Source organism: Capricornis sumatraensis, chromosome 3 (assembly GCF_032405125.1).
Source record: "Capricornis sumatraensis isolate serow.1 chromosome 3, serow.2, whole genome shotgun sequence".
In the NCBI taxonomy this organism is placed as follows: Eukaryota; Metazoa; Chordata; class Mammalia; order Artiodactyla; family Bovidae; genus Capricornis; species Capricornis sumatraensis.
The window spans coordinates 56,007,870-56,023,324 of record NC_091071.1 but is presented as its reverse complement, the minus strand read 5'-3'; the positions used below and the strand labels follow the sequence as shown (position 1 = coordinate 56,023,324).

Genomic DNA, 15,455 nt, shown 5'->3' with positions numbered 1-15,455 from the left:
GCTGTTAGCTCTAAAGATGTCCCCCAAATGACTGGGTACTGAAAGCCCAAACATGAACATAGCTACTTTAATAACAGTGTATCTCTCTTAGTGCTGCTCATTTTTGTCATATTTGTTTTTTACACACATGTTAATTAAAAAGGACAGTGCTGGTATTCTTTATAATTATTTGTCAAGTGTCTGCTAGTGCTGGGTTCTGTTATAACCTCTGGAGATATCACAGTCAACAAAGCAGGAGTGAATCCCTGCTCTTCTGGAGTTCATGTTCCTCAGGGAAGGTTACTGATGGCATTGAGCTACCATTGACTCTTGCTGCTGCTGCTCCTGCTAAGTCGCTCCAGTCGTGTCTGACTCTGTGCAACCCCATAGACAGCAGCCCACCAGGCTCCCCCATCCCTGGGATTCTCCAGGCAAGAATACTGGAGTGGGTAGGCATTTCCTTCTCCAATGCATGAAAGTGGAAATTGAAAGTGAAGTCGCTCAGTTGTATCCAACTCCTAGTGACCCCATGGACTGCAGCCTACCAGCCTCCTCCGTCCATGGGATTTTCCAGGCAAGAGTACTGGAGTGGGTTGCATTGCCTTCTCTGACGGTTGACTCTTAAGAGAGGTTGAATAGCATTTGATGCCATGTGTTATGCTGAAGCCAACATAAGTTGCATCATTTTGGAAAAGAGAGGTTTTCCCTTCAAAGTCCTACTGGGTACTATTCATTTGTACTATAGGATAGGTGGAATGACCCTGCGACTCTAGATAAACTGTTAACTTGTTTCAATTTGCTGTTCTGCAAAAACTGTTGCCCTGCAGAGTTGCTATAGTTTCATGTGAAAAGATTCTTGACTTTGTAAATTGGGGATTATATGCTGCTTCCCTGAAAATAAGGATTCAACTTTTACTGTTTTTAGATATATGTAAACTGTGAAGAGTTTGGATGACTTAATAGCTACAACAATTCATCCTTTCTTCACTTTCTACCATCATACTTAGTGGAGCATTGGGAAATGTTTACATTATTGAACAGAATGTGTTTGCCAGATAGAGGGAAGAGTTTGGGTTTGAGGAGGAAATACGAGCAGCTGTGTTCCTCTTTGATTTTATTCAATGCATTTCTTAACTTATGCAAGGAGGTAGCTGTGTTGAATGTCTGTATACTATGCTTTATGATACCAGTCAAGGTCCTTTCAATATCATCCACACTGGAGAAGGAGAGGGGTCGTGGGCACTGGGCATGTCAACCTAATGAGGGCTGATTTTGTCTACATACATACTTAAATTTTTTTTCTAGATACTGGAAGCCTTGTTCCCCGTGTTCCTTCTCCCTGTTTCCACACACAGCAGCTACCCTCTCTTCATCTTTCAGGATTCATCAGTTTACATACATTTTAAAAAATGTATAATCAGTGAAAGTACATATGACTCTTTTCCCTTATGACACATGCAATAACCAGTCATTCTATTCTACTGATGTTTTATAAGACACAGCCCTGACTTCTTCCTGCAGTTTATATCAAGTTGAAAGTTCTAGCCTAAAAATATTTCTTACTATGAAACTATTTGCAACCTTAACTTCAGTTATGCCTTGTTGCTTTTAATATCTAAGAGGAAGGTATAGAGATAAAGCAAGGGAACAAACACATGCCAAAATATTAACAATGATTTTATTAAAGAGAAGGCCTTATAAAAGTTTATTGTCATCTTCTTGTAATGTTTCTATAGTTCTGAAAGTTTTACAAAATGTAAGGTATAATAAAAAAAAATCTGAAAACTAAAATACCATGAGGAATAAAACAAAGAATGGCAGGACCTATAGCATGAAAGAGACTAAGAATCATATCAGATGAAGGTAATGTATGTTTGAATCTTGTTTTGAACAAACTGTTTTAAAAATATTAGACAATTGCAGTTATGTGAACAAACTAACTGGCTATTTCATGATAGTAAGAATCGAATGTAGTTTATTTGTTTGTTTTTTTTAGGTCCGTTATTGGTTTTCTGATTTTTAAAAAATAATCTTCTATTTTAGAGATACACACTGAAAGATTAACAGATAACATAATATGAATTTAGAACTGTCTTTAAAAATTATCTGAGGCAGGGGAAAGGATATGAGGTAGGAGTGGATAAAATGAAACAAGATTGGCCCTAAGTTAAAGATAATTGTTGAAGCCAAGTGATGGGTATATGGGAGCTCTTATATTGTTCTCTCTATTTTATTTTCTGCTTAAAAGCTTAAACATAATGAAGTGCTATGGATCAAATTATTTGTGCTCAAATATTAGCTGCACATTTACTTGTTATATATAATTAAGCTAGATATTTAACTTCCCTTTGCTTTAGTACTCTCACATGTAAAATGAGGAAATGTCTAGAATGCACATTTTTATCATTTTAATCATGATTGAATGGGTCCTAAAAAAGTACTGAATAAATCTTGACTATTATTTTTAGATTTGTTTTCCTCTTTCAAATTGAGGCTAAGGCTTATACTCTTGAAGAATGCAATTTAACCTAAGAATCTCGGTTTGCTTTACTCAAAAATTGCCCACTTTTGAGAAAAGAAAAATTAAGAAAAATTATTGTTCTCTGGAAAAAGATCAGTCTTAGGAAGGAAGAAAACAACACCATAATAAGAAATAACCAAAAGTTTAGAGAGAGGAAGTAGCTTAACTGTAATTATGATTAATAAAGAAAATCAACTAGTTTGCAAAGAAATTGCTGTTCAAAAATATTGTTTTGAAAGTTAATTCTGCTTTGAACCAGACTGTTGCCATTATAATATTAATGCAACTCATATTGATTAGAATTTTATCTCTGCATTGCACACTTTTGCCATGAAATCATGGTACTTAATTTTTGTTTTATTTAAATTGGATGATCCACAAACTATTATTTTGAAGATTTTGTAAAAATTCAGTAAGCAGTTTAGATCAGTATGAGTCATTTTCATCATTTTAAACTAACTTAAAAAAAGTCATATTGGATGCAGTCAAAAGAATAATGGAGAATATTTCTGAAATCTGCTGCAAAATGGTAAATTATTCAAATTGACAACTCATATATGAACAATTTGAGTGATTTTGCAATTTATTACCTCTTGCTATGAAGTTGATAAAATTAATCAAACATAATGACAAATCACTGTTTTTAAAGTAAGAAAGAGGACTATGTATATACAGATTATGGCAGATGTATTACACATTGCTACAAGACATACTACAAGTTACATCTATGAATGATGGTGAATACTATGAAATGATGTATATACAAATACATAGCACAATAAGGTAACAAACATATTAATCACTTGTGAAATTACAATTAGTAAATCACCTTCAAATTTTGTAGAATTTAAATATTCAAACTATGAGTTTTTCTATCCTGTATATTTAGTGAGAGGATTGCTGCCATTGACATAGAAAAGATTGTGTCATTTCTTCTCCACATCCTAGTGCCTGAGGGAGTGTAGCACATAAGAGGCTTGAATGTATAGTTGTTTTGAATTTAAATACATTGAACATGAGACAATCTGTAAAGTAGAAACAAATATATTCTATGGTAGGGATTGAAGTGTAGGTCTTCTTTATATCAGTACTTCAGTGAAACACTTGGACAGTGTTTCAACATGCAATGTTTATTCATGTCTGACATCATTAACATTTAAGGAAGCATGAAATAGCAATTAAATTTAGATTTAAGAAAATCTAAGTGCTACAAACATTTTCCTGTTTTATGCTTTGTAAATGAAAGCTATGATAACGCACTGAATTTTTCATATTTTCAGGAGTTTGATTGTATAGTGATCTTTATTTACCATCAGCATGATGAAAGCAATCTGTTTATACAGTTTAATTCTTTTCAGTTTAGGTAAATAGCTTGCAGGAATGAATTTCATTTTCCAAAGACTAGTGAATTTTAAAAGTGCAGCCTAAACAGATGTGGGTCAAGATGAAAACATTAGTCAAATGAAATCTACTTGGGATGAATAAGTTGCTGTACAGATATTTAGGGAAGCAAACAAAAATACCAAGCTTGAATATTTGCACACGAATATGGAGGACATCTTTTAGATGTTCAGAATTTAGAAGTTTTATGTTAACTAAACATAGGTTAGCTATAAATTGACAGTTAAATTAACAGTTATATGAGTTTCATATTTCTTCTGTGCTAACATGGCATAGGAACTTGTTAAGCAAGGGCTTCTATTTCTTCTGTGATTTGTTTTTCTTCTCCATATTTCTATATTCTTTCTATTATTTATTTTTATTTCTTCTGTTAATCTTTAATTTTCTATAACTGATAATTTATTCTAATTTGCTTTGCTGGGATTTGCTTTATATATCTCTTTGTGATATGATTTTTAATTCTAATGACTATACTAAGCTGTCAACTGTCAGAAGAAAGGAACCTCAAAGGAAAACTAATTGCTTCCTTCTTCAAAATTTTATTTTCCAGGATTATGCTGAGAAGGAGAACACCATAGCCAAAGCACTGGAAGATCTGAAGGCCAATTTTTACTGTGAACTCTGTGACAAGCAGTACTACAAGCATCAGGAATTTGACAATCACATTAATTCGTATGACCATGCTCACAAGCAGGTAAGAAAGAGGTGCCAAAAAACCTCTAATATTCCTGAACTTTTGTAATAATTTGAATTATGTAGACTGTATGACTATAATATATTTATCTTGCTATGCAATTTTTAAAGATGCCAGTCTGGGGTGATAATTTTATGACTTACATAAAAGACATTAAAAAAAAAAAAAAAAGAACAACCACCAAAACTAAAGTCTGAAATAAATAACCGATGTAAAGAAATGCCATTCAATTGCCTTTTAGTGATTGACAGTAGTTTGAAAATTGTATTCCTCAGGTGGTGATCCTTTAAATAATTTAAAATTTATTAATTTCTAAATATGTCAATCAGCTGAAGACATTTATCAAATATAAATGAATTTATTTATAATTCTTTAGAGAAGGCATTTCTCATTTAAGCTACCATTAACAAACGAAAGAAGTTTCACTATGGTTAAAAGCAATCTAGGGTTACTAGTTAAATAAATACATAATAAGTATATGATTTAGTTTATTTTAATACTATTCCATTTCTCTATTTTTTAATGGAAAGAACATATATTTTATTACTTACATTTAAAAACAAAGTACAGAATACCATTAACAATGTGAAATGAAACAATATTACCAAAAATGAATATATAAAAACAACAGGGTGAGGGAAGTCAGTTTTGACTGGGGGAGCATATTGATAGTGTACATCAAGAACAGACGGGGATGGTGGCTGCAGAGCTGGCTCTGCCCTTGGGGACTATGTTTCTAGAAATGGCTCTGAGTCTCCTGCAAAATCAGATTCAGGTTCTCCATGCAGGGGTGTTTTCATCATTTCTCTATTGATACAGAATCAAAGGTTTTTTTTTTGTTGTTGTTGTTGTTGTTGTTGTTTCAACACTCTATGTGTAAAGTTTAGTTTAAAATAGATAGTGACATCAGAAATGACATTCATAATATAGATTCTATTTTCCTCATATGCTTTACTTCTATCAATGCAATAGCATACGTTGTTTAGCTTACTTGATATGATACAGTGGGCTTAGTTATCAACTTAAAAATACTTTCCTTTTTAGCTATCATTCACAAATATCATCCAAATGTCATTTTGGTATTAATAAAAAGTACATTTTGACCCTTGAATTTGCACTAACTTTCCATTAACATTTATTGTAAATGTGAAAAGCGTAGGGGGAAATGATTACATTAAGTGCTTACGGACCAACGATATGTATTTTCTATTGTTGTCAATTCTGTTTTCTCATACCAACAAAACTGTGCTTGGGGAAACTATTGCAGGGAGAACATTAGCCTCTATTTACATATGTCACTAATTAATGCAGACCAAACTTAATGAGCTGCCCCTGTCTTTCTTTCCCTGCTAGTTGATCCACTGGCACGCTAGTTAAGGAAAAGGTTTTGATGGAAATATCATTCCTCTTCTTATATAAAAAATGCATACATATAAGTATATCATTGCTTGATTTGAACATTAAAATCCATCCGGAAATAGCATGGATTTCATTCTACTGTAACTTGCATTTGTTTTATAAAACGATTCTGGAACATGATTCCTGATGTGGTAAATTGAAAGCAGTTATTCCTCTGATTTTTCCTAATATCTTTCAGTATTCCTTACAAGAGTACAAAGATACAGTGTTATATTATTAGCAGGGTATTGAAATGTGTTTATAAATTCTTTTCAGCTTCATTCATGAATTAACATCTGATGTTAGCAATTAAGAGCAAACGTGTATGTTTCATGGTATAAACTAGGTATTTCGGAATGTATGTGTTTATGTATGCCTATATTTTAAGAATATCTTACCAACTATGTATTAAATCCTTTGCCAAAGAATACTTCATTCAGCCACATGTTGTCTGGAAAATCAAATTCACTTAGATTATCATGAGGACCTTTCCAGCTCCATATTCTTAATGAAGTTAAGATACCATACACTGTACACAGATAAGGAAATTCAGAATAAATCTGGTTTGTTCTTTTGAAGGTCCAGTCACTTGATACTTCTCAGGGACATAAGGCTCTAGAGACAGACTATCTAAATGACCATGAATTCTGGCAGATAGCAGAAACTTAACTGATTGATTTAACGTAAGGTTATGTATCAGTAGCAGAAAATACTTAAAATCTATGTGATGATTGTTTCCCTTCCCCATACGATAGTGGTACATGTTTGAGGCAATCTTCCTAGAGAATGCACTGTCTTTTCTGAACGGAGACCTCATCCCATCACAGCTAGCTCTGTTTTGACTGCATGATTGCCAAACCTTGGCCACTTCAAATTGAGTAGAGGGAAACGAAATTTAGGGATGAGCAATTCAGAGTTTTTTTCCTTTGAAAACTGCAATCAAGATAAAACAAAACAAAAAATCTTTCTATTCTTTGATTATGACTGGACCTCACACTTGAAAAATGTAATCCTATGCTATGGCTAAATGCATTGAAAAATTAAAAACACTGCTTTGCTTAAAGAAAGAACAAAACAAGCACACAGAAAATGAGATCTGTGTGGCCATGTGACAAGTGAAGGAAACTTAGTATGGAAATAGCAGTTTTGATTTTGAAAGGCATTCAGAAAAAAAAAACAAAAAAAACCAAACAGTCTTTCCAGTAACTTATATGCAGATCCTTTGCTTCGATTCAGAGAGATACTTCAGTTTGCTATTAATAAATGAACTTAAAAGGGAACCCTAAAACCAAACCCTAGCTTAATACTTACTATTAATTGTGACCTAAAAAGCAAAAAAACAAAAACAAAAAACCTCTTAGTAAAATATTTACCTGTTTCAGTGGCAAAGCAACATTTTTGATCTCCTGTTGTAGAAAACACCCACATGAGAAATATTTATACTCAAGGTCCATGTAACTTAACTTTCAGGTAAGAAAAGCTACACATGACTAGGACACTTCTTCAATAGAATTAGAAACAGACAAAGAGACCTCACATGTGATACATTCTCTTCCTCCAGAGATGTTTCTGCAGGGCCACCTGATGCAGGGTGAAAGGCAGAGGGATTACTGGTAGAATGAGCCCTAGCCCTGCCACTCACTGCCTTGGGTGAAATAAACAAAGCCTCAGTTAACTTGATTGTTCATTCTTAGGAAGAATAAATTAGAGAATCACATTAACACACTTTTCAAAGTGTAAAAGAATAGTAAACATTAAATTAGTTTTTATTATACGACTTACCAAAATTTCATTTCCCCTAAAATGTTTGGGACACTGATAGTTTGCCTTTGAGACTTCTCTTTATATAGACTTCCCTAAAGGATCTATTTTTACTTCATTAAGGTTAATAGAGTCTGAAACATAGGCAGATAATCTTGACCTCAGAGCTTTTGTGCCTGCTTTACGTATATTGATTTGCAAATTAATGTTATGACAGGATGTTTTGCATTCAAATTCTAAGCTTCATAGAAAAGTATGTTTGTCTCATCAACATACTCTTTGGATAACTTGCACGCTTTCTCTTGTGCACTTATCACTAAGACTCGCTAGCCCAGGAGTTAAAAAGAGGAAGAGGCACGAGCGTATGGAGATGATCACAGTAGCTCATGAATTAGAGTTCATTTTTGAAATATTTTTTCTCTTTACCTTAAAACTTGAAAGCCTTTGGATTGTTACCTTCTAATGGCAAGGATTGTTTCCCTTATATATTCCTTCTTCACAGCATTTATTGCAGCATTTTGTACAGTTTACACACCGAATCAACACTTACCATATAAATAAATGTAAAAAAGGCTCAACTCAAATTCCTTTTGAGGTTTTGTACTACCACAGCTTTGAGGTAGGTAAGAGTTTCAAAAGAAAAAAATTAATTATTTATAGATTTATACTTAGATGAAACTAATTGTAAGGAGAATATTATATAGGAGGGTGAAGTGACTTGTAAATTGGTTGAGTATTTTAAACTCTTCCTCATTTATGAGTATTTTTCCTTTATAAAAATAATATTGCTGATTATAATATATCAACAACTTAAATAGCATATATTGTGTATTTCCTCTAAAGTTTTCCTATATATAAAGCTTTTTTACTATCAATGTATTTTGGATTTGTATTGTATTTTTTATGTGAGAAAATTATCAAAAGCAAGTAATACTTTTAGAACTACCTCAGAGGTTTCAGTTTCAATAGGATAACACACAAAATGCTCCAACGGACTCTTGTACTCTTGTACATAAAACAAATAGATCCTCTACAATATAAAATTTTTATTGAATTGCTGAGTTTCTAGGAAAGATGGTACCTCTGAAGAGTTATTCCACCACCACAAGGTGGGGGATTGCTGACGGGGAAGCTACTGGCTAAAACCTGGGCATATAGTAATACTACTAAATGTGAAACTCAATGAAGAGAAACTCCCACTATGAGCTTTGTACTCTGGAAATGAACCATGGACAGCAGTTGGTAAACTTTGACTAAGACTTTTGAATGAAAATGAATACTTCCCATAGTTATTGATTGAAACATATATAAAACCCTTGAAAAAAAAATTTAAAATAGACTGTCCACTGAATGTGATTATAAAATAAGGGATCATAATCAAACTTTAGAAGCTCTAATCAAAATCTCAATTTTTTAATACTGAATTTTACAAACTGATTGTGCAATTTATATGTAAGAATGAAAAAAATCCTAAAAAATCAACTAAAATTGGGAAGATTTGTCTTGGATATCAAGATTATATACATCTCTATTGGTACGGAGATGGAAGGATTGATTAATGGAACAGAATCTGTGATACAAAATCCATTTATTTTTGGAAATTTGTTAAATAACAAAGGCAGGAAGCACTCTGGTGGTTAAAAATATGTACTTTTCATAAAATAGTATTTGGTGATTCATTATATTTCCTTAAAAAGAGATTGATTCCTTCTTCATATAACAAGCAAAATTAACGTCAGTGAATTAAAGAGGTAGAAATACAAATAAAACCTTAAAATTTAGAACAGTGTTGAAAATATTTTTATCACTTCAGAGCAGTTTACAAGTATATATTAAATAAGGCATTGAAGCACAAAATTTGTAGGAAAGATTGATAAGTTTAACTATGCTGAAATCTTTTATTATAAGAAATTTTCATAAAAGAAATTGGGAAAATATAATATACGTACTAAGAAAAACTTGGCATTCAAATCTTATTAAAAATATGAATGCATAAGAAAAATGAAAACTACGCAGAAAAAACTGGACCAAAATAGGGGGGAAATTTGCAAAAAAGGAAAAACTTAAGACCACAAATATATTATAAGATGTTCAACATGAGGAATAATTTTGCACCCACCAAATTTGATACAGTAAGTTTGATGATATCAAGTAATGATGTATATCAGTAGAAAATCTTACACATCATTTGTGAAAGTGTGAATTGACTTGGCCGCTCAGGAAAACAATCTTTCAAATTTGTAACATACTGAAACAAAAAGCCTCTTATTAATAATAATAATAATATAAGTGGACTACAAAATTTCTAAATAAATTGTGATATATTCATGCAATGCAAAATTATTCTGCAGCACAAATAAATTAACTATAGAAAATAAAATGTGAAACAAACTTGCACATGTAATATTGGTTGAACAAAACAATGCGAAAGACTACACACTTTTTATTTTATCCAGAGAAAAAAGCAAAACTTGATGTCATTATTTTTAAGATTATAAATGTGATTTATTCCTCTTCAGGAAATGGGAAATGGTGACTATGAAACTCAGGATGGTGTTTCCTTTAAAGAGTATGAGGATTCCAAAGGATTCAGTTCAGTTCAGTTGCTCAGTCGTGTCTGACTCTCTGAAACTCCATGAACCGCAGCATGCCAGGCTTCCCTGTCCATCACCAACTCCTGGAGTCCACCCAAACCCATGTCCATTGAGTCGGTGATGACATCCAACCATCTTATCCTCTGTTGTCCCCCTCACCTCCTGCCCTCAATCTTTCCCAGCATCAGGGTCCTTTCCAATGAGTCAGCTCTTTGCATCATGTGAACAAAGTATTGGAGTTTCAGCTTCAACATCAGTCCTTCCAATGAACACCCAGGACTGATCTCCTTTAAGAGGGACTGGTTGGATCTCCTTGCAGTCCAAGGCACTCTCAAGAGTCTTCTCCAACAACCAAGTTCAAAAGCATAAATTCTTCGGTCCTCAATTTTTTTTATAGTCCAACTCTCACATCCATACATGACCACTGGAAAAACCATAGCCTTGACTAGACAGACCTTTGTTGGCAAAGTAAGGTCTCTGCTTTTTAATATGCTGTCTAGGTTGGTCATAACTTTCCTTCCAAGGTGTAAGTGTCTTTTAATTTCATGGCTGCAATCACCATCTGCAGTGATTTTTGGAGTTCCCCAAAATAAAGTCTGACACTCTTTCCACTGTTTCCCCATCTATTTGCATTGAAGTGATGGGACCGGATGCCATGATCTTATTGTTCTGAATATGAGCTTTAAGCCAACTTTTTCACTCTCCTCTTTCACTTTCAGCAAGAGGCTCTTTAGTTCTTCTTCACTTTCTGCCATAAAGGTGGCATCATCTGCATATATGAGGTTATTGATATTTCTCCCGGCAATCTTGATTCCAGCTTGTGCTTCCTCCAGCCCAGCGTTTCTCATGATGTACTCTGCATAGAAGTTAAATAAGCAGAGTGACAATATACAGCCTTGACGTACTCCTTTTCCTATTTGGAACCAGTCTGTTGTTCCATGTCCAGTTCTAACTGTTGCTTCCTGACCTGCATACAGGTTTCTCAAGAGGCAGGTCAGATGGTCTGTTATTCCCATCTCCTTCAGAATTTTCCACAGTTTACTGTGATCCACATGAGTATATTACATGAGTATATTAAGTATTAACATGTTCTAATTCTTAAACTGAATGATGGGATCATTATTATTCAACTTAGTATTATGTTTCATATAATTGCACATATGAAATACTACAGGCTAAATCATTTAAAAAAGAAATATCGTAGTCAAACAAATATTATGTTATTAAAGTCTCTGAAATTATTCTATCATATTTACAGAACTGTTTTAACTGCAATGAAATCATCCAATATTAAATAGAGAATTATAACTGAAGTTATTGTTAGCTTTTCCAGGTGCCATTTAAATATTTCACCTTTTTTTTTTTTTAATAAGCACAGATCTCCTCTAGTAATTTATCAGAATCTTCTTCTTTGTTAAACTTCAAACAGTATCAGTTTTCCAGGAAAAGATAAATAAGATAGAGATACATTTCCATTGCTCTTTCTTATTATCATTTGACCAGAACACACCTTAATATTAATGTATAAAGTGCACACATTTTAAATTATATTTATGTTTTTATTGAATGCTTTATTCAAAAGCCCAGAGAAGCACAGGATTTTATTAGCATACATAAAACCTAATTATATACAGATAAGTGACAGTTCAAATGCAAATCATTATTTTAAGCTACATAAACAAACAAAATAATAGTTCATTTATTATTTTAAAAACATAGAAATTAGTTTTTCATAACAGAAAATATAGTGGTTAAGGACAGTTAACATCCTATTATCCTAGGACTGTCTCACTTTATATCTGTCATCCTAGTTTAATTTTTCATAAAGTCTTTATTTAAATAATAAATAACATGATTACAATAGACATGTTTATTGAACAGTAGTAACATTTTTGGCTACATTTTGGAAAGATGAAAGTTTAAAGGAAATGCCATAGGAAGCCTGATCCTTCATGTTAGTTATATATTTACCCAAACTCGGAAATGTCAAACAGAACCTTTTAAAAAGTCTAAAAGAATGCATACTTAGAATGTACATTTTATGCTTGAGGAAATTATATAAATATATGCAAGTGCACTTAAGAGTCAGGAGGCCAGACAAGCTCCATCATGAACTTCTGGTAAGGACAAAGTTTTTTACCTTTTTTTAATCATCCCAAGCCTCCATTTCTGCATCTCTATACAGAGAGTTTAAACCAGATGACTTCATTGGCCTTTCTGGATCTAAATTTTGAGGATTTTGTATCAAATACAACACATAGTTAAAACATGTGTTTGTCATAAATAATCATACATACTCCTTTCTCACTTCCACATTTTTCTAAGTGATTCTCTCATGTAAAAAAGATTATTAGAATATTTTCACTGACATTGTTATTCTGAATTCTAGTCATTGAGTTTTTTTGTTGTTGTTGTTTGTTTAAGTGTAAAACTCACTAACAGGTAAAAAAAGAAACGTTTTCCTATAAACCCTTTTACTTGTTCATCTGCCCGAAACCAAAGCTATACTGTCTGTCTTCTCACCTGGCAGCTGTGGGCAATTCAGAGTTATTTTCACTGTAAGAGATTTGTCACGCTGATTCTATGAAAAGATAGAAAAGGGAATGATTGCCCTATTGCTGCTGCCCCTCAAACATTTTGATTTTTACTTTACCGGTTTTAGTGTGGTTGAAATATCTCCCAAAAGGCTTCGAAGTGACCTTCACCCAGCAAGTCAAGATTCTCTGCTTTATGGCCTGCTGTTTCATTTTGCTCCAGAGGAAGTCACTGTCAGGCCAGGTTGTTGGAATTCAGTGTCCTGCAGGGACTTAAGAATGCTATAAAAATGGAGCCGCTTTGTTCTCAAGTCTGAACATTTACTAATCATTTAAGTTTCTGTTCGGTAATGTGACACTTGAGGGAAAAGATCACTTCTTGATATTTGGGTGTCAATTTTTGCTTGCAAAATAATATTGAAAGGTTAGTAAGTAGATATAAGATAATAGATAAAGCAATTCATGATTCAATCCTCTCACACATCCTTCCTGGAATTCTTCCTGTGGGGTGTTTTCGATATAACTGCACTTATTTTTAACCATTTGGAGTATCAGAACAAAGGAAAAATTTTAAAGTTCCTTCTACAGAGCATCTTCACTGCCCAAAATGACTGTCCCAAGAGAAGGATACACATATGTCTTCATCTTCATTGAACAGTACTGTCTTGACATGTCGTATTCAAAGCCATGATTTGAATAGAATTAAAGAGAGTTTTGAGAGTTTTGTCCTTTCTTGAGTCTGTGCCAGACTGGATAAAATACTTATTTCTAGTATCTGAACTAATGTCATTGTCCTACACTTTCCCTAGTGGAGCTCGGTCTCTTTCTCTCCTGTCTTCCACTATCTATTAGGTTGCTGGCTGTCTATTGAGTCAGTTAATGTTCAGGATAGGTGAGAAATACTACAACTTTAAGCAAAGGTTTCTGCTCCATGTCACCTAGATATAATTATGCCAAAAAGAGTTTAAAAAAAGTAGGATACAGTAGAGAAATGCACCCAAAAAAAAAATCACATTTATAAGCAGTGATTTCCATTTCATACATACCTATATTTAAGGATAAAATGAACTATTACATTTAGAAATCACCAAATAGTATCTTGAAAATAAGTCAATTTCAATATATTGATAATTTGTGTAAGAATGAATAATTTCTCTATTGCACAAATCAACCCACCTCAGTATTCTTGTCTGGAGAATCCCATGGACAGAGGAGCCTGACAGGCTATGGTCCATATGATTTCAGAGATTCAGACACAACTGAAGCGACTTAGCACAAAAATAAAGAACTATTAAAGAGACACAAAAAATATTTATATACATATATATTTGTATATATATAGTGAAAAAGTTGAAAGAAGTGAAAGTTGCTCTGTTGTGTCTGACTCTTTGCAACCCCATGGACTATATAGTCCATGGAATTCTCTAGGCCAGAATACTGGAGTGGGTAGCCTTTCTCTTCTCCAGGGTATCTTCCCAACCCAGGGATCGAACCCAGGTCTCCCACATTGCAGCCAGATTCTTTACCAGCTGAGCCACAAGGGAAGCCCAAGAATACTGGAATGGGTAGTCTATTCTTTCTCCAGTGGATCTTCCCAGCCCAGGAATCGAACCAAGGTCTCCTGCATTGCAGGTGGATTCTTTACCAACTGAGCTATCAGTGTAGTTGTATATATTTCAATTCATCTTCATTCTTCCCTTATCCAGGAATATAAATATTTGCTATCTTGGTTATTTGAGGTTGGTAACACTATGAGTAATTAATATCTATAGTTATTTATACTAAGTAATTAAAATCTCTTTGACAAAGAATAATTCTGGCAATCTTTGACTCACTGAATTTTTGTAAGATTGGTTTTTATTATGATTATACCTTCTTATAGCAGAACATGGTGATGTTTGCAACCTTATCTCTAGGAAATATTTCCTGTTTTGAAACAAATGGCTCTTATTTTAATGCATATATGGATCATCTCTGCTTTTTCAAGTTGCTAACATTATGGCACCTTTTTCTTTTAAAATATGAACTTTGGAGAAGTCATATTAATGGCCAAGACAAGTTATTAGGTAAGCTGGTATACTCATTCTTCATATGCTGAAATTTTATTGTCACTGTGCTCACTCTATGGACAGACAACTTCTGAGATGTCATGTATGATTATCATACATTGTTATATAGACGTTACAGTAACTCTAATAGAAGTGTTTATTCCAAGAAAGACAAGAAACAGGCTAAAATAATATAGATTGTCCATGATTGTATCTCAGAATGCTAGAAACTTTCAAATGACCATGACTTGCACATAGTAGTCACTCTTTTCATATTCCATAAAACAAGGTTCTAATCATTTTGCCACTATTTTATTCTAAGCATTTAAGTAGATCTTTTCCTTCTAAAACACATAAGGCTAATCACTGGGAATTTTAACTCTTTGTATTTTCCAATATTTCCCCTTCTAATTTCAACATTATCTAATCTATTTGAAAATAGTACATCTTCCTACTGATGATGTTCTGTTCCTAGTAGAGAAGGATTGTAGAGAAGGATTTTTTTTTAACACCTCCTTATTCTGT

The 15,455-nt window shown here is 33.2% G+C and overlaps 1 protein-coding gene across 1 annotated transcript in view; it reads left to right on the top strand.

Annotated features, from left to right (window-relative positions):
• ZNF804A (zinc finger protein 804A) overlaps positions 1-15,455 on the top strand; it is a 347,922-nt gene that overhangs the window by 272,622 nt on the left and 59,845 nt on the right. Inside the window, exon 2 of the mRNA XM_068967017.1 lies at positions 4,452-4,595. Coding sequence (XP_068823118.1) covers positions 4,452-4,595 — 144 coding nt within the window. The remainder of the gene's footprint in view (positions 1-4,451; positions 4,596-15,455) is intronic.